This window comes from Phyllostomus discolor, chromosome 6 (assembly GCF_004126475.2).
Source record: "Phyllostomus discolor isolate MPI-MPIP mPhyDis1 chromosome 6, mPhyDis1.pri.v3, whole genome shotgun sequence".
NCBI classification, from domain to species: Eukaryota; Metazoa; Chordata; class Mammalia; order Chiroptera; family Phyllostomidae; genus Phyllostomus; species Phyllostomus discolor.
The window spans coordinates 137,259,670-137,279,022 of record NC_040908.2 but is presented as its reverse complement, the minus strand read 5'-3'; the positions used below and the strand labels follow the sequence as shown (position 1 = coordinate 137,279,022).

General features: G+C 51.0%; 1 protein-coding gene across 5 annotated transcripts in view; it reads right to left on the bottom strand.

Annotated features, from left to right (window-relative positions):
* Positions 1–11,164: 11,164 nt before the first annotated feature.
* The window catches only part of NAV2 (neuron navigator 2), a 365,536-nt gene continuing 357,347 nt past the window's right edge, over positions 11,165–19,353 (bottom strand). For all 5 annotated transcript variants that reach the window (XM_028515602.2, XM_036029138.1, XM_036029139.1 and 2 more), the window contains 2 exons: positions 17,330–17,533; positions 11,165–14,594 (listed from right to left, as the gene is read on the bottom strand). In XM_028515602.2, coding sequence (XP_028371403.1) covers positions 14,469–14,594; positions 17,330–17,533 — 330 coding nt within the window. In that variant the 3' untranslated portion in view covers positions 11,165–14,468. The remainder of the gene's footprint in view (positions 14,595–17,329; positions 17,534–19,353) is intronic.

Sequence of the window (19,353 nt, the reverse complement as noted above, 5' to 3'; positions counted from 1 at the left end):
GGACTCATTTACTGGGGTTGACAATGTAAGCAGTGCTGAGGTTTGTATTCCAAGAAAATTCTCCTTTTAAAACTGTAGTTATGGGGAAAGTGACTAGGAACAGTTATTAGTTATTGACAAGCCCTTGAACAGACTAGTTTACAGAGGCCTCATTTGTGAACACATATTTGAGGAAATAGTTTCTCTCTCTTTTTAAAAGATTTTATTTATTTATTTTTAGAGAGAGGGGAAGGGAAGGAGAAAGAGAGGGAGAGAAACATTAATGTGTGGTTGCCTCTTGTGCGCCCTCTAGTGGGGACCTGGCTCGAAACCAGGCATATGCCCTGACTGGGAATCAAACCAGAGACCCTTTTTGGTTTGCAGGCCGGCACTCAATACACTGAGCCACACCAGCCACGGCAGGAGATAGTTTCTCATACAATGTTCTCTCACAAGTTTTCTTTGCCTTAATAGTAAATTAACCCTTCACAATTGTTCAGAGTTCACAAATTTTACCTTTTGTCACTCCATTTGATTTTCCCAACAACCCCATAAGACAATCAGGGCTGGCTTCTCCTTCCCTGTGCTCTTCCTAGGCTCACTGCTGCCAGAACAATATTGGGGTTCTGTCGGTCAGAAGGAGAGCATTAGTATTGGGTAGACAACCACCAAGGTCTCCTGCAGCATCTAAGAATGTAGATCTTTCTCTTAGTTCCTAGCCTTGTTCCTCAACTCCACCCCACCATTATCTTGGCCTCTCCTCCATAGACCTTCCTCCTTCATGCATTGATCAGGAAACCTTCCACCAACTGTTGGGAAAACTCTACTCCTTACCCCTAGGACATGGTCTTACTCTAGTTCTAGCTGCTTCTCTTCCTCTTTCACAAAATGCCCTCCCCTCATCCCAGAACAGCAGGTAAACTGACATCCACATGACAAGTGGGAGGAGGCTGGACAGGCCAAGTGCAGGAAGGAGAACTCTGATGCTCCATACTCATTGGTGAATTGGGAAGACACTCTCCACATATAGTCATCACAAGTGGGAGTTCACCTCCACCTTTTCTCAATTGTCCTGTTAGCAAATGTCGAGTGCTGTCAAACACACACACAACACAACACAACATAACACAACACACAGACAGCACTCCTAATGACAGACACTAATTCTCAGAGAAGCTGTACAGATTGAATGAGTGGTCACAAATGCCGATGTCTCCAAGTTCCAGGCAGGTGAGTGGTGGGGACCTTGGTGAGCTGGAGGATGCAAAGCCCACTGACTAGGCTGACTGCTACTCACTCTAGCTGATTGTTTCCACGTGGGAATACAGGTCAGCTTGCCTGGGAAAAAGCTGGAAATCTGGAATTTAAGTGCAGTTTCCCATTATAAAAAAAAAAAGGTGAGCAGCCCTAGCTGGTATGGCTCAGTGGATTGGGTGCCGACCTGTGAACCAAATGGTCACAGGTTCGATTCCCACTCAGGGCACATGCCAGAGTTGGGGGCATGTGAGAGGCAACTGATCAAGGTATCTCTTGCACATCAAGGTTTCTGTCCCTCTTTCTCCCTCCCCCCTCTCTAAAAAAAGATAAATATTATCTTTTTTAAAAATTGTAAAAAGATGAGCAAATGCCTCCTGTCTTACAATGAAGTCTCTACTTCAAATATTTTGTACGTGGAACTGTTCAATTCCTGGCCTTCATCTCCCAGCTTCTTTCTAAGGGTCCCCTCTGTGCTTGCCTGAGACCAGAAAGAGGCCTATCGCTGAGCGGTATGCTTCTGAATGGTGCCACCCCCAGCCTTTTGTTATCGCTATGGACTCATGGATTTTTTGTTCTATTCAATTATATTATGATCCATCCCCACCATTATCCTTTTCGATGTTCAATGATCTCAGACTTAGCCCACGGGAGCCCCTTCGAGCTGACTCCTGTATCCCTTAGAGCCATCTCCAACTGTCCTTGAGCACTTCCTGTGTTCCAGGCTGACCTGGTAATTTTTCTGACCCCCACCTGGAATTAGCCACTTCTCCGAGAAACTCGGGTCTGTTTATTTCTTTAGTGGGGCATGGTATTTAGACATCAGGCTCTGCCTGCTAAGTGGACTGATTTGCACTGTAATATTGCCTCTATGAGAGAGAGAGAGAGAGGATATCGTACCGATAATCTCCAATTTAATGCAGCAGCACAGGGCTCTTCCTTCCCCAATTCCATATCTGTATGTCCCTTCCCAGAACGTGAGAATTATTGTTACCCTAGACAATATGTTTGCTTTAACCAACATTACTTACAAAAGGGTACTGGGACTTCTATGTCAATATCACTGCCATCAGCACACCTACCAAGTGACTGCATGATTATATTCCACTAAATTATACAAAGTTCTGTTATCTATTTGATACATGGACAGGTCTGTTTGCTCCTATTGCTATTCGTTTGTAAGGTAGTTTTCATCCTTGCTGAGTTTACCCTCTGGACTTCCTCCCACTGCACTCCCTCCTCACTTCTGTCCTCACCTCTCTGCCTGATGCTGAGGCCTGTACACTTCTGAGATTCCTTCTATCTTTCTGTGTTCTCTACCTTGGTGCCTTTTACTGATAGGAGCCGTGTTCCGCTCCGGGCACTAGAATTACATTGTGGAATTAGCACGCCTCCAGCTCTGTGGAGGAGACACAGATCACCGCAGTAGAGTGAAGGGGACAGTGACAGGAGGCTCAGGACTGCTGGGAAGCACAGCGGGGACTTCCCACCCCAATGTGGCCCTGAGTGGGGGTGGCACTCTGTAGCTGGCTCTCCCACTATGCAAAGAGACTCTTGCTTGAGCTTTCCCTGCCATGAAGCAGGTTAATAATACCCATGCCCCATGCTCACTTGAGGATGGAAGGAGATGGTACATATTTTGCTGAGCTGGCGCCTGGCCTGGGGAGAGTGTAGCATGGGTTGAATAGTTGTGTGATGCCCTCCAGAGAACCACACACAAGGAAAGCAAGAACTCAGCTTTCCTGGGTGATTTAGGGGTTCCTACGTTCTCAGAACTGTTCCACTTCCATGTCTGCAATGACCATCTGTCCAATTTTGCCTGTGTAGCAACCGTGCCCTCCTCCTGGTAAGAGCACTTCAATGTTCCTTCGGCGAGTGAGCTTTTCTCCCTCTCTTGGTGCATGTGGTCTGGTCTGCCTGCTGTCTCCCCCACCCCTAGCTTGATGAATCAACACCACAACTCAGGCCTGTGAATCTGAATGAGCACCCACTCCATAATCTGCAGTGCTCAGTGCTAAATGAAAACGCAGGGTCCCCTGTTCAAAATTCATTAAGACTTTCCAGACGGCAGCAGTGGAGTAATGCAATAGGTTGCAGCGGACCCAGGACTTCCCGACAGGAGCGGGGGGCGGGGGCTGGGGGAAGGGCTGCAACCACAGACACCTGCCAAGCTCCTTCCTCTTCCCAATGCTGAAGGCTCACATCAGCATGCAGAGGAAAAACAAGCCAAGGGAGCCATCGCAGATGTTGGGAGTTAGAGAGATCTCACCGGCACGTTGCCTTTGTTGCACACCTGACCATCTGAGCCCAGACATGGGAATGTTTCCCTAAAGGTCACACAGCCAGTTCAGGGCAGTGCCTAAATTGGAACCCAGATCCCCTAGCAGCACTCCCCACCTCCTGAGGCAGGGGTCCAAAATAAATTCCAGCCTGGCAAGATCTTGGCAACCTTTAAAAAAAGAGATGGGAATGATAGCAGCCAGCAATCACTGAGAGCTTATAATGCGCCGCACATGGTTCTCTGAACTTTACACATTTGACTTCAATTGTTGCAATAATCCTAAGAAGTAGGTATTGTTATCATCACCTCCACTTCACAGATCGGAAACAGTGGTACTGAAGTGTGAAGCAACTTGTCCAAAGTCACGGATCTAGTAAGTAACAGAACTGGATTTAAACCCAGGTGGGCCAGCTGGAGACCTCAGGGCCTTAGCCCGCTCTCTGCCCTGGCCGAGTATCAGGCTGAAAGCCCTGGGAGCAGCCAGAAGAGCAGGAGAAGCGGCTCCCATCGGCTTGTGCCCCCAGGTGGTGCTCCAGTTTACCGGTTTACCGGCTTTATTGGCTTTATCTCAGCAGGCGGTGCCTCCTCAGGCCGGGTCTGCCTGGCAGCTCCCAAAGGCTTGTCACAGAAACCTCGCCTTAACCTGATGCCCTGTATCACCTCATTTGACTGCGCGTCCCAAGGGGAGGTGAGTTCTTACAAGGATGAGTCAGTGGCCCCACAACCTACAGCAAGTCTGGCTCTACCTCTGCTCTGAGCTCCTCCAGGTGCTTCATCCTAAGGCTGAGCTCAAGACGACTGCACCAGGCCCAGGTCACCTCCAGACGTGACAATTGTCAGAGGAAGAGGAATGGGACTTGCCCTGAGGATCTCTCAAGAGACAGGAAACTTCCCCAGAAGTCCTCCGCTCTGCCAAGACTCCTGCAAGCAGCTTGATATGTTTATTCAAGCTCCAACCCCTACAACACAGGCTGGGTTTAACTTTAGACCATAGACTCCACCCCAGAGGGTGAAGTGGGGGAAGGGTCCGCCTCCCTGAGTCACATCGACCAGTGGGGCAGGGGTAGGCAGGTGCACAATATCAGGGTTTACTTAGGAAGAAGTGAATGATGGATGATGAGAGGACAGAGGATCTAGTACAGGTGAATATTGCCATGTTCATTTTCCAGGTGAGCAAGGTGAGGCTCAGGGAGTAATGGCTTGCCCAGGGTCACAGCTTGCAAATCATGGAGCTGGGATTTGAACTCACGCTGTAGGGCTCCAGAGCCTGTGAGCCTAGCTACTCCCATAATTGCCCAGGAAAGGAAGCCAGGACACTGGGTCAGGTTCTGGCAGCTCTGTTAGCTCAGGTTGTGTTCTGAGACCATTCCCCACCCCCAGCCTCAGTTTCCTATTCTAAGTGTAATAATACCTCTGGGCCTCACCTGCAGAGCCCAGGGGGCCCAGCAGTGAGGTTATGCATGTGAGTACTTGGATGTGGGCAGCGGCAATTGGAGGGTGTTGTGGTGTAGGAGTAAGACTTCAAGCTTTGGAATCTTTCAGGCCCTGGGTTCAAATCCTTACTCTGTGCCTGGTTAGGCTTTGCACAAATCTCTTAACGAGTCATTCCATCGAGGTGGGGGCGGGGGGAGGGGGAGGATACCAATGTCACATGATTGTTAAATGGGTCACATGAATCGTGAAGGCAAATTACCTGTCTTAGATGCCTGAATTACAATGATTCCTTTTTCCATTTCCTTTATAGGAATTCAGCTTCCCCCTCCCAGCATGAAGCAGAGGGAAAATACCATGCTCCATTTTCTGTGGTTCATGCCCCATCCTTTAAACAAACAAACAAACAAACAGACAAACAAACACTTAAATTAGAAGAGAGAGGCCGGGAAAAGAGAGGGAGAGAGAATTTTGCCAAGAAAACCCAGCCTGGCCCCTGGAGGACTGGCACTATGGCATTACTTGGGCTTTGCTACCCCCTCGTGGCCGCTCTGAGGTATAACGGGCTGCCTGTAATTGCAGCCTGGAATGGCAGGAGTTGGGAGAGGTCGTGCCCCCAGTACATTCTAGTTCTCCAGTGCTAAGGGGAGAGGTTACAGTCGGTGCTTCCTGGGCCAGTGGGATCAGTCACGTTAAAGAGCCACCGAGCTAGTTCAATGCTTTCATTGACAATGGGGAACCTATGGCCCTGAGAGCAGGTGAGACTTCTCTGAGGGAGGCAGCCAGGGTAGGAGCCAGTAGCTCAGGTCTCCAGACCCCAAGGCTCCTTCCCCTATGCCCTGCCTGAAGCAACCCCACCCCGTGATCCCAAAGCTCCAGTGGACACCTGGACTCATCTGCCAAGCACGGGGCTGGGGAGGGGGCGGATCCCTCTGCTGCTGCTGTGTCAGGTAGCCCTCCAGCCTTTGCCTGCGGTCCACATGCACCTCTCTGCTGCATCTTCCCCTCTGGACCCAATTCCATCCTCTGAGGCTCCCCGGCTCCAGCCTCTGACGCCGTGCAGACATTGTGTGGCCAGGGAAGTTGGAGCTGGGAGAATGAGGAAGACGGAGGAAATGCCTCATAACCTCAGCACTCTGGACACAGCCCTGAATCCTGCAAGACAGGGTTGCTCAGCCTGGGGTGGCTTGTGCTTTTTAAAAACCTCATTGTAAAGTATAATGCTCACAGAAACAAGGGCACGAAACAAAGATACACAGCTCCACGTTCCATTACAAAGCAAATGCTTGTGCAATCGCTGAGCTAGCAACCCAAAGGCTTCCACCCTCTCGGACCATGGCCCCTGCCCTTCTTCTGCTGCTTTATGGTTCTGTGACCTGTGCAGACACTCGTCCCAAGGTGGTAGTGTGAACTTTACACACGTGGCACTGTGCATCTGACACCCTCCGTGTCTGGCTGCTTTCACTCAACATGCCCTCAACATCCACCCACACACAGTCTCACTGCTGTCTGCCTCTGACTGGCCACAGTTTGTCATTATACTGGCTGTGCAAGTGTGGATCATTTCCAGGTTTTGTTATAATGAACATTACAATTGCGACAAACACTTGTGCACCTGTTCCTTACTATGCACTTCTGTCGAGTGTATAACTCTCTTAGCTGGGTAGGGCTGCCATAACAAAGTACGATAAACTGGGTGGTTTACAACAACGGGAATTTCTTCTCTCCCAGTTCTGGAGGCCGGAAGTCTGAGGTGCCAGCCGGGCCTTCCTCCCCGTGAGGCTCTGGGTAGAATCAATCCTTTCTTGCCTCTTCCTGGCTTCCAGGGGAAGCAAGGATCATCAGTCCTCAGTGCTCCTAGGCTTGCAGCCACACAAGTCCTATCTCTGCCTCCCCCTTCAAATGGAATTTTTCCTCATCTCTCTGCATTATCTTTTCCTAAGCACCCCAGTCAGATGGCATTCAGGGCTCACCCTGCTCATGAGCTCATTTTAGCTAATTACATCTGTGAAGACTATATTTCTAAATAAGGTCATTGCCCTGGCTGGTGTGGCTCAGTAGATTGAGTGTTGCTGGCCTGTGAACCAAAGGGTCGCTGGTTCGATTGCCAGTCAGGGCACATGCCTGGGTTATGGGCCAGTTATCCAGTAGGGGGCAAGTGAGAGCCAACCACACATTCATGTTTCTCTCCTCCTCTTTCTCCCTTCCTTCCCCTCTCTGTAAAAATAAATAAGTAAAATCTTTTAAAAAGAATAAATAAATAAGGTCACATTTGGAAGTACTGGGAGGTAGGACTCCAACATATCTTTTTAGGGGGCACAATTCGATCCATAATAATAATTTTAAGAGCGGGATTGCTGAGTTGTCTTAGCAGATCCTGAGAAAGGGCTTGCGTGTAGACAGCGGCTTTGTGCTGTGGGGCTGGGAACAGGTGAGGCGGGTGAGGCATCTCAGGTACACGATGCAAGACACCCAGGGCCCATCTCGCTCCAGCAGGGTGTGCTTCACCCTCATGACCGCTCATGGTGGGGGAGTAGACAGAACGTGACCAGGGAGGGAGGAAGCCAGTGAAGGGTTCCATCATGAGCTGCCCCTGTGGGCCACTGGGGCTCAGTCCCCCTGGGGACTCCCTAAGGGCCCTGTAGCATGTGCCTCCCACTTGACCCACTGCAGGACAGGACAGCAGGGAACTGACCACTTGCTCCTGTACCTCGCTGGCTGCAGGCTGTCCCTGGGCACTACATCCCCTGTGTCTGTAGGCTGACCCAGCTGCTGTGGCCCTGGAGGGAGGACTCGTGCAGAGAAGCAGAGAGATGGAGGTGCTTGTGGGGGAGGTTGCCGGCACCAGCTGTGCACTGCAGGCTCAGGTCATGTCAGAGCTATGGACCGAGGCATGAAGAGTGTCAGCCGCAGCTCTGCCTTGCAATGCATTTGGCTCATGGGGCTCCATGTTACTGATGCTCCAGGAGGGGTGGTCACAATGTCAGAAAAAAAGACTTAGCATGTGAGGGTTAGTGGAACAAGCTCGTCTCCATGCTGTAGCTGGTCCTAGGGCCCTAACTGCTCTTCAGCATCTCCCTTCTCCATCCCCCCGTCTGTGTCTCCCTCCTCAGCAGCCAGCACACCATGGGCCTGGAGGACCCACATCTTCATTCCTGACGGGTCTCAGCAACCGTTTACCTTGGTCTGGCTGGGCTGCAGACACTCATTCACTGCTGTCACCAGGGACGGGAATAGCAAGAGGTGTCCCCCAGAGTTCTCCACATTCCAGGCACCCTTCTCCCTGCTTGCACATGGCAGCCTCACTCCTCCTCCTCATCAGGGCCGATTACCTGGTGGGAGCAGTCCCAGGTGACTGGCAGCAGGGGTAGTCTTCAATTCAGTGGTAGGGAAGTAGAAGGGACCCTCCTCCCGCCTCTCCCCACCTTCCCCCAACACACCAGGGACAAGCACCTCCAGTTTTAGAGCATAAAGTTGTGGGGATGGCAAGCAAGAATCCTCAGGTGGGGTACTTGAGGGGACCAGTCCTGCCTCCGATTTTCAGTTCCCGCTCTTGAACCCTAACTGTTGGGCACTCAGACACCAGTAATGGCTCGTGGGTGAACACATGTGTTTCCTGGAGAGCACAGCCCCTCACAGAATGTCTGCCCTGGGCTGGTGTCTTCCGAGTCTTCGAGAAGGAAGCTCAACCTCCAGCTCTGTGGTAGGAACCAGTGGGTTCCATCATCATGTGTCCTTTGTCAAGCTCCCTTCTCCATCAGATGGGTTCTTTGGTCAGAGACGTTATCCATAATTCCACATAGGCAAGCAAGCAAGCATGTGTGAGGCTTACTGGGAAGTGTTAATCACATTTTATTTTCCTGAACTACTTGTCAGTTCTCACAACGAGGTCACATTGTCTTAGTGAGCTTCATAGCGAGTCTTGCTATCTGGTGGAGACATGTGTCTTTTTTTAATTTTAATTTTTTAAAAAATTTATTGACTTTAGCGAGGGGGAGAGAGAGAGGCATCAATGTGATGTTCCACTTATTTACACATTCATTGGTTGATTCTTGTATGTGCCCTGACTGGGGATTGAACCTACAGCCTTGGCGTATCAGGATGATGTTCTAGCCAACTTTCAGACTGGGCCAGGGCTGAAGTCTCTCCTCTTGTTCTTCTTCATTGGCTGTGCTTTACCTTTTCCATTTCAATGGACACATTAAAATCACCTTGTCAATTCCATGAAAACTATGTTGGACGTTTGCCTGTGATGGCATCAAATCCACAGTTCATCTGGGAGGAACTGACATCTTTATAGCATGGAGTCTTCCGACCCATAAACACACCCATTTGTTTGGGTCTTCTTTGATTCCTCCCAACACTGTTTTATGGAGTTCTGTGTCGAGACCTTGCAAATCTTCCATTGCATTTATTCCTAAGTATATGGTATTTCTGATGCTCTTAAATTAGTATTTTTAATTTTTTAAACTCTTGGCTGCACACAGATAGATGTTCGGCTGATTTTCGGGGACTGATCATACCCAGCAAATTCATTCAACTTTTATTTTGAATAATCTGTGAATTCTTCTGGATCACCTAGGTACACATCGTCTGTGAGAAAAGACGGTGTAATAGCTTCCTTCCCAATCCCCACAGTGGAACCCTCCTGCTGCTTCTCGCCAACTAGGGTCTCTGCTGTGAGTTCAAGTGATGAGAGCAGCCACCTTTGTCTGTCTCCTGATCTGAAGGAAAAAATATTCAACGTTTTTCATACACTATAGTTTTTGCTTTTAAATGTGCCTTGTAAATATGTAAGACGTGTTGATTGCAGCCTGTGAGAAACCCTGAGCTAGTGGGCCCAGCTAGGCCACGTCTGGACTCCTGGTCCATGGTCTTAGAACACGCTGCTTTCAGCTGCCAAGTGTCCGAGGTCATTAGTTACACAGCTAATGCAGAAGGGAAGAGTGAGCCTCCCCGCCCCAAGTCCCACCTAAGGTGACGGTAGTAGCGTTGTCTGGCAGAAAGGGCAGGAGCTTCAGAATCAGGAAAACCGAGAAGCCCATTCCTACCACGTAAGTTATTTAATATCGGTCATCTAGTTTCCCCTGTAAAATAGACATGATTATCTCCCTCTTAGAGGTGCTGCGATTATATGAGATGGGGTGAAATTCTCAGCTGAGTGTCTGCACACAGCAAATATTTAAATGCACAGTTCCATTTCTTTAAAAAAAAAAAGTCCACTAGCCTCTAGCCTGTCGTGCCCTTTACATATGCTGACCATATTTCCTAGATGTCACCACAGAATATTGAGTAGCTATGGGGTAGAACACGATACAGAAAATCTTGGAAATTTAGGACCTCTTATTGCTACACCATCGTGCAAGCTCCCCTTCATGTTTTTGACAGGCATTAAAAACTGCTGGTGCTGAACATCTGGATTCTCCGTCTCCCCCTGGTTGGGCCACTGCCGTGCATTACGAGTTAGATATTTCCCGTCATTAGCAGTGGAGCCAGCTGTGTGGGATCCATTTCACAGGGAACCCTCAGGCCTCACTTCAGATCAAACCTTTAAGATTTCTGTTGCTGCTGACAGAAGTGAATGCTGGGAGGTGATGTCATCTCCCACTGCCTACGCCATCTCTGCAGTAAATGTCAACTGCCACGTGGACCTGGACCCTAAGATTAGAGGTAGCCCAGGGGGGTGGGATTTGGGGTTGGAAGATCAGGCTCAAACTCCAACCCTCACCTCTTTGCTGAGTCCGTCTTTTTCTCGGAACCTGGTTGTTTCACCTGTAAAATGTGGATCAGAGTATATACCTCCTCGGGGTCATTTTGCAGATTATATTGGGGGATTTGGGGAACATCTGGCAATTAGCAGGTGCTCAATACATTTTAAAAAGGCTTTCTTGTGCCCAGGGGGCAAAACGGCAGGCTGGCGGGATGGGACACTACTTGCTTCTCATTGTGTGGTCTGGGGCCCAGGGTACCGGCCTCACCTCGTGGTGCCCAGGAGCCTGACTCTCGGGCCCACCCTGGACCTACTCAACCAGATCTGCATTTCCACAAGATCCCCATGAGCAGCGGTAACTTGGATGAGGAACTGAGAGGGTGTAGGATGCTGATGACATTGTGGCTAAGGTGGGTTTGCAGAAGTTTTGGGTGCTGCCCCTTTGTTGCATCCAAATAAGAATGGCACCGACCAGGACTTGCTCTAGCACAGAAAAGCCAAACCATGAATCTGAATAAATAAGCATTGATTTTATTGAATCATGAATAATTTAAGACTGGTACAATCATCAGCTTTATTCTCTATGACGTGGGGCGTGATCTCCAGCAGATCATTGGCAGATCCAAAAACCTCATGACAAATGAAAATTAAATAGGGAGAGAGGGAGGGCGAGGAGGAAGGGGAGGGGGGATGGAAACATACCGTACACAAAATACTCGATTCCTAGTTTTCTCTTTAAAAATGGCTAGAAAAAATTCAGCAAAATGCAGCACTTTAATCCATTATTTACAATTTCTATGTTACAATGAAAAAATGTACATCTTATAGAACATATTTCATAAACTGCTCTGCTGGCAAACAACTAGATCAAAACAGCAAACCTTCCGTTTATATCCACAAAGTTGGATTAGTTTTTCCTTCTGAAGTAGATTCGCCATGATCAAATCTGAATACACAGAATTCTGAAGTTTAGAGCATCCACAATTAAATAAAAAGTGTTCCCAAGATACAACAAAGGTACAGGCAAATCTCATTCCTTGCCCTGCCCCTACCCCGCCCCCAACCTTAAATTAAAAGGTATTCCCACCTCATTTATGGCCTGTATAATTCTTGGCAGTTCGGGAAGAAAATTCTGGCTTCCATTGGTAACTCAACATAAATGTTGCATAGAATTTCATACATTTCAAAATTAGCCTAACTGTAGAAAAAGGCAAAATGGAAGCATTTCGGACAGAGCCCTAAATGAGTACAAAGTCACTTTCTCAAAGGTGAGTGACACTGACAAAGTAAAATATGACCAAGAAATGTGCATATCAGACAACCCTGCTTCCCGAAACGTGAGGAGGGCCACTGAGCTGTGAATCACACAAGGGTCACACTACTTGGAATCCCTGTTCGCTGCTTGGCCAGCACCAGGGACAGAGGTCTCGGTTCTGAGCCTGGACCCAATGGGAGGGAAGTCTGTGGGGGAGGGGAGAGAAAGGAAGGGTGTTGCTTAAAAAAGAAAAAAAAAAAACGAGTCTCAAACAACACTGACAGGTGTCTACTCACAAGGTGACTGGGGAAACTGCCCACAGGGAGAAGTCAGTTTTGCCTCCTCCCAAATTCACAGTATGAGTGTAAGGTCATCGCAGGGAGTTAGACTGAGAAGGACCACTCTGCAGGTCTACCAGAAGGCTCAGGGTTCGGCCCGTGGCCACGGGCTACATATGTGATTTGAAAGATGCATGGAAAACAAAAGAGGACAGGACACACTCACACACCCTGATGACTGATGAAAGCTTAGCAAAACAGAGTCTGAGTCTACTGAGATAAAAACAGGGATGGTGTGGAGAGGTTTTCCATTTACCAGTTAGTGGGACAAATTCCCTTTTCCCTTTGGAGGAGGAAGAACATGGTGTCATCCGATGTAATGTGAGCCGTTTCAGGTCAAGCTCTTGTGGTAACAAGAAAACACAGAGGTAACCCTTCAGGAACAGAAATGTAAAGATGGAATAAAACCCCTGATCTTTAAGAGAGATTCCCCCACTGGGGTCAAACAAGATTCTCCTTGTAGAACAGAAACAAACAACGGAAAGGCTTACCACACTCTGTAAGGAAAACCCCAGTGTGCTGAAGACACAGAGACACAGAGTAGCACGGCTGTGTCAGCAATGCCAGGGGACCAGACTTGTAGGAGCTTTGCCTGGGAGTTAGCTGGAGACTGCTAAGGACCTAAAAAAAGTGGATTTTTTTTTTCCTTTTTCCTATGGTCACACACCCACACAAATGAGTCCTCTGGATGAGACAGAAGTCACAGCAACTTGAGTTCTCCTGATGAGTAGATGACTTTGTAGCCCTGTGTGCTCTGACGGGGAAAATAAAAAAAAAAACAAACAGACCCCAGACAGGTGTGACACTCATACATGAACACGGTTCGTACAAAACCAGTAAGGCATCGCTTTGGGAAGGTCAGCACCGAAGAGGTCAGGCAAGGCTCGCCTGGATGGAGGCCGGGGCCGGGGGTCCTGGGAGGGCACGGCCACCACCTCCTTGTTGGGTTGCATCACGTTGGTTTGGAGAAAAGTGCAAGTCTTTCGCGAGGTGACCTCCCCACCCCACCTGAGGTTGGGGCTGGCACGCTGGGGGTGTCGACATGCGTTCCAAAGCCTTGAGGACGAGAAGGAAAGGCAAGATCCTGGCTCACCCACGTGTTGAGGATGGGGGTCCTGGTCCACTTCAGGGGACGCAGCTGCCCCAGCCCCAGCCGCAGGAGGCAAGTGTGTCAATCAGTGAGGATGGACAACTGAAAACCGCAACTCAGCAGGACCAAACCGGAACTCAACTCCTGCGGCTCCCGCTTCCACCAAAGGATTGATTCTGACCAAACGGGGAAGGGGGAACACCTTCAAAATCAAAGAGTCAGAAAGGGAGAAACTCCATCTCATTCTCATCGGGGTCATCTGTTCTCCAAAGCAGACCAACTCTCCCTGCACACAGTGTCTACAGAGGGAACACCTGATTCACTTCTTTCTGGGAAGGAGACAGACAGGGCTGTCTGCACGGGGGCGTGTCCGCTGGGCGCATCCTCACTTCAGCACTCGGCTCCGGGGCTCGGCAGAGGCTGCAGGCTGCCAGGTCTGAACGGTGTGGCTGGGCTGAAACGGGCCCAATATTTCTCGGGAGAGGAGAGCACCATTTAGAGAATAAAACAATACAGAAAGCACGACTTGTTTTTTTTCCCCGTGTCAGAGCTCTGTTGTTGGTTGTGGGACCAAAGCAAATGCCTAGTTAGCACCAGTTCTCCGTGGCGGGCCGGCGTGGGCGTGGGGGTGCCGGCGGCCAGGCCCGGTCTGCGGGCCCTGCGTGGAGGGGAAGCCGTGCCGTCTGCCTTTCCAACTTTGCTCCAGTCTCTCTGTGGCTGGGCATCTGGTCGCAGGATGCTGTTTGGTTCCAGAGCTTCGGATGGGGTTTTCATTTTTAACCCTTTTCATTTCAGCAGTGATGATCCTTTCCCGAAAAGTATCTTCAGTGTCTTAGGGAGGTCACGGCAACAAGGCAAAAACAATACTTAAAATAAAACCGAAGACGGTGCAGCTCTCGCTGTGGAAGGGAGCAGTCCCAAGGCGGCTGGCCCGGGATGCCTGCAGCCAGGTCAAGGCTGGGGGACGAGGGGGCTCGGTGTTCCTGCAGCGCTCACGCTGCGGCAGGGGCTGGCTCAGGAGGGCATCATTACGGTGATATAGGTGGAGTGGGGCGAGGGGAGGGGAGGATGAGGAGGGGGGGGAGCAGGAAGAGGAGGAAGAGGGGGCAGGCTCCATGGCCTTGCCCCCGTCACAGAGTGGACTCCAGGGACGAGTCCAGGATGTCGTCGTGATGGCTGTTGCTGTTGGAGTCACTGTCGTAGCTCTGCGGGCTGGAGTAGTTGGCCGCCTCCTGCAGCCGCATCAGCATGTTCATCTGGAAAGAACGGAGAGTGTGAGCAGCTTCCCATCTGGCCCGCCACCCACCCCTGGCCTCTAGCAAGCTCACGTCTCCTCCTCCAGACTCACCTTGGGACTGCAGCCCACAGCGGGGACAGTGGACAAGAGCATGGGCTCTGGGCCAGGCTTCCACGGTTCAAATCCCGCTGCACCACTCACTAAGCTAGCCGCGTGACCTTGGACAAGTTCCTGAATCTGTTTGTGTCTCAGTGTCTTCACTGGTCAAACAAATGTGAGTAACAATTGTACCTGCCCTATAACATTATGGCACAGACTGAGTTAATATAAGCAGAGCACTGAAAACAACACTGAAAGTCCCTGATAAATATGATACTTAATTTTACTGGGGAGGGCACACCTTATCTGAGCCTCGGTAAAGGTGCAGACGAGCCTCCCTGCTTCTGGAATGCATTCATCAGCACCCTGACCTCCAGAGCCCGGGGCTCCCCCTTCGATAAGCACAAGCTCATCTGTACGCCAGCTGCTGCCCAGGCCTTCACGGGGAGGGCAGGGACAGCACCAGGAGCAAGCAGAGCCACAGAAATCAGAGGCCTGGAGCCTGACTCAGGAGTCTTTGGGCAGAGCACCTCATGTATCTGACCCACCGGTTGTCTCTGGACTGGAGAGAACAGCGGCCCCTGTGCCCTAGGGCTGAAGGAGGGGATGAAATGACATCATGTGTGTCGGGCCCTGAGAACGGGGCCTGGCACAATGTAAGTGCTCAATAAATGTGATCTGCTGCTGTCGTCGTCATCACCATCATCATGTTAAAGAGTTTAAAGAGTGCTCTTAAATCTTCCCTGACATTCTCTATTGTTATTTGTTTGGGAGTGGGGATATTTATAACTATACATTGTGTGTGTGTATGTGTTTTATATTTTGTCTAGCAAGTAAATGAGGAAGACAGGGTCTCTCCGAGCTAAGGCCCGGACTTGGTGCTGCTGGGCAGGAAATCCAGCTGCCCCCAGGGATGCCCAGCGGTCACCCTGGGTGAGCCTGGTGTCCGTTAACGGGGGACGAGTGGGGCACAAATGCAGAGGCCAACCCTCTGCAGCCGATGTTACGTATTCACTCATCAGCGTTCCTGGTACACCCACAGTGCATGGTCTGGAACACACACAGCTGAGTGCTGCCCTCTCGGAGGTCTCAGCCTCAGGTGCAGAGAGGCTAGTGAACACGAGAGCTACTGTAATACGAGACTGATGGCCCCGGGCAGAGCACACAGACTTGGGAGAACACCCCACGTGGTAAGTAGGGGCGGCTGATGGACGCGCTCACTTCTGGAGGCCTGGGGTTGGAAGAAGCCTTCTGTGAAACCATTCTCAGAGTCCCAGGTTTACCTAAACGCCTTCTGTATTCAATCAGTGAGATAAATATTCCTGGTCCGGAAAAGGGTGTCTGGGAAGGTGCCAGCCGGCCCACATTCTATTTTCCTATAAGACTCGTGAGCTTGTACCCATGAAAATTAGCGCCGTGACTCAGGAGTCAGCAGTGGTTAATGTTAGAAACGTCTTTTTAAAGTTTGATAAATGCTGCAAATTAGATTGTGCATCGTAACACAAATAATAAGACCATTTAAAATATTGTTTCTGTTAAAAAAGTCTCGACAGAACCACATCTCCGTGCCACCAGTCACGAGGATGGCGGACAACCAGAACACCTACTGCTGTTTTTAAATCTAGCAAAGCAGTCAGTCAGCAGGGAGCGGACAGCGACTGGCCGTCTTTCAATCCTGCTGCATGTCTCACGAACATCATCTTTCACTAGGTGATGCGAGGGACAGTCTCTGACGTGCTTTTCCTTTGGCCTGAGTTGCCAGGGGAGCTCAGGGATCCACGTAAGGCACGATAATAGTATTTAACCATGGCAGGTTCTGCTGTATTTGCTCCCACCAAATTTTATGGGCTTTTGCCTAGTTAGGTCTAATTTTGCAGCGTGACTGTGCATATGCCTCATATTGACAGAAAGAGTACAAGGGGTCTTTGAATAAATAACACCCTTTTTTGATAATACCGATGACATGCCACAGGACCTTAATCCTTACTTATATCAATTAGCCTATGGTAACTGATATACGTGGTTTTACTACATGCGCTTTTATGTAAAGATACAGAACCTGTTGAGGATGTTCAGTGAGGACTTTCTGTACCCTAACTGCAGCGTCACCATCACTAGCCCAGGTTTTTCTTAAAGGGTCCTTGTTCCTTTAGCCATGGCAGCTTAAGTAAGCGGCTCAGACAGTAGCTGAACTTGTCTCGCTGGCTGTGGGACCCACACGGAGGCCATCCTGCCTGCAAACCCCTCCCTGCCTGTGCTGCTGATCGCCTGACTGGGGCTCTGCTCCTTGCCAAGCTCAGCCTCTGCTCCACGGCGAGTGGGAGAGGTCATGGGAGCAGGACTCCATGCCAAAGGTGGCCCTGAGATCAGAGGGCAGGGAGTGGTGTAGGGACAACACTTACAGGGAAAAATCAAGTTCTTATCTCTGACCTTCTACCACAAACAACTTCAGAGTGGTTAAAGATTTCAGCGAAAAACTAAAACCATGGAAGATAACGTTGGCAAAAGCGTCCCTAATCTTGGCATGAGCCCAGCCTCCCAAAGCAAGGCTGGGGCTCAGTCACCTCTGTGTTCCCAGCAGGCCTTGCTTCATGCCCAACATACAGCGAGCGCTCAGTGAGGGCCGAGCTGCTCCAGGAGCTGAGCACTACTCACCAGCGGGTCTCCTTCAGCATCGCTGGGGGGCATCTGCTTGCTCGTGGAGCCCTCCCGAGGCACGGAGTAGCCGTCGAAGCCGACATCCTCAGGCCGCAGCTGTAGCAGGGGAGGCCACTCATGCTGCTGTGGGCTGGCCGCCCAGGGGTAGGTGTCCATCACCCACTTGGCAGGGTCCTCCCAGGGCGCCCGCCTTCCATAGAGCTGAAAGGAGGCAGAGAAGGCAGAGTTAGGAAGGGGGCCGAGACCGCTCCTGCAGCCCTGATCTTGCAACTCTCTGAAAAACTCCCCCAACCCAGCACTATGCTCCTCCGACAGTGTAGTTCCACTTCTGGAAAGCCACCCTAAGGGAGACAGCCAAGGGACATGTGTAGCTCGACATGCTGAGACTGAGGGCAGCACGACGCAGGGGTCAGGGATGCCGGCTTTACAGTCAGGCTGACCCGGGCTCACACCTCGGCTCTGCCACCGACTCACTATGTTGCCCTGAACCCGGAGCCTCGCCAATCTCACAGGAACAGTGGTCTCGGGGGAAAGCCCACCACTGGGTTTGGAGCGTTTGCCAACTCCCCTGGGACAAGCGGTCCCACACGGCCGGCTTCCAACTGCCGACACGTTGTCGCTGCACACGGAGCTGGAGGGAGGTGCTGGCTGTGAGCTCATGAGGCAGCCCCAGCCTCTGCTCCTCCGTGCACCTGCCCAAAGAACCCCTCCCCCACGATCGGGTGCCGGCCACCGATGCCACAGGCAGAGGTCACATGTGCCGAGTCTTGATAAAACCTCATTTCTCGAAGAGAGTCTGACTCTCCGAGTCCCTCTGGGAAGGCCCCGGTCACTTTCAAAATGGCCAACTGTTAGCAGAGGTCACGTGTGGTTGGTGCTTCTCCCCCCGACAGAGTTCCCAAAATTGTCCATAGTGACTAAATACAGCAAACTGTATTATCACTTAATTTTTTAAGACAGCTACCAGGCCTCCACGCTCCTTCATTTAAGCCTTGGTTATAAAAGGATGTCAGTGACTTTTACTGGCAGTCGCAGAAAGAGCAAGGACCCAGGCTGCCCACTGCCTGAGGCGAGCCTCTGGACGCAGCGGGGCCGGGTGTGGTCCCTGCCTCTCCTCTCCACCACTCCCGCCACTGTCTCGGCTGACCACTATGTGGCTTCAGGGTGAAGGATTACTACCTGGGCTTGCCAAACCCGGGGACAGGTTCAGGAGAGAGAGGAGGCAGAACGGGACTTTGAGACCGTCCAGATCCACGCGCCACTGGAGTCTGAGCAGGGGTGGGAGGACGCACCCACAGCCAGGACAAGATGCCCCCTCCCTGGGCAGTGCTGTCTGAGGCTCTGGAGGGCGCCCCTTCTGCCGGGGACCAGGGTGTACAAAGACCAAAGACTCCCGAACCACAGCGGCTACAGTGGGGGCTCTAGAGTAGGATCACACCTGGACCACGGCCTGTCTGTCTGTCTGCTCCCTCTGCCCTCACGGGACTCCTACTGTTGACGGGAGAGAGGCCCAGGTGCTGACAATAGAACAGAGCTGAGCTCTTACTGACAAAAGCATGTCTTTCCAAGTCACAGGCGGCCTCAGCTGGAAGGAACTGGGGTCACTCAAGTCTCCCTCATTATGTACCAGATGAGGATATTGGGGCCTAACGAGAAGAGCCAGTTGGGAAAGGCTACGAAACAGACCTGAATTCAGACCTAGGACCCCAGCTACCACGTCTGGGCCTTTCCCCTCTGCACCTCTCCTGAGACTCCAGACAAGGGCACATCAACCTGGGCTGGGCTGTCCCCTGCAGCCGTCTCTCGACTGCCTACGCCACCTCTGACTGGTGTGCGTGAGTCCTGTCAGGGAAGCTGCCCACCCTGCAGACGGGCCCAGGCCTGTCTCTTCAGTGGCGGCTGCCTCCTCCTCCACTCCAGACAGACACAGCCTCCTATGACCTCAGTGCTTTCTCAGACACGAGCACCGCCCCCCAGCCCCCGCCAGTCTAGCACTGAGGCCCGGCGTGCTGCTACATCTT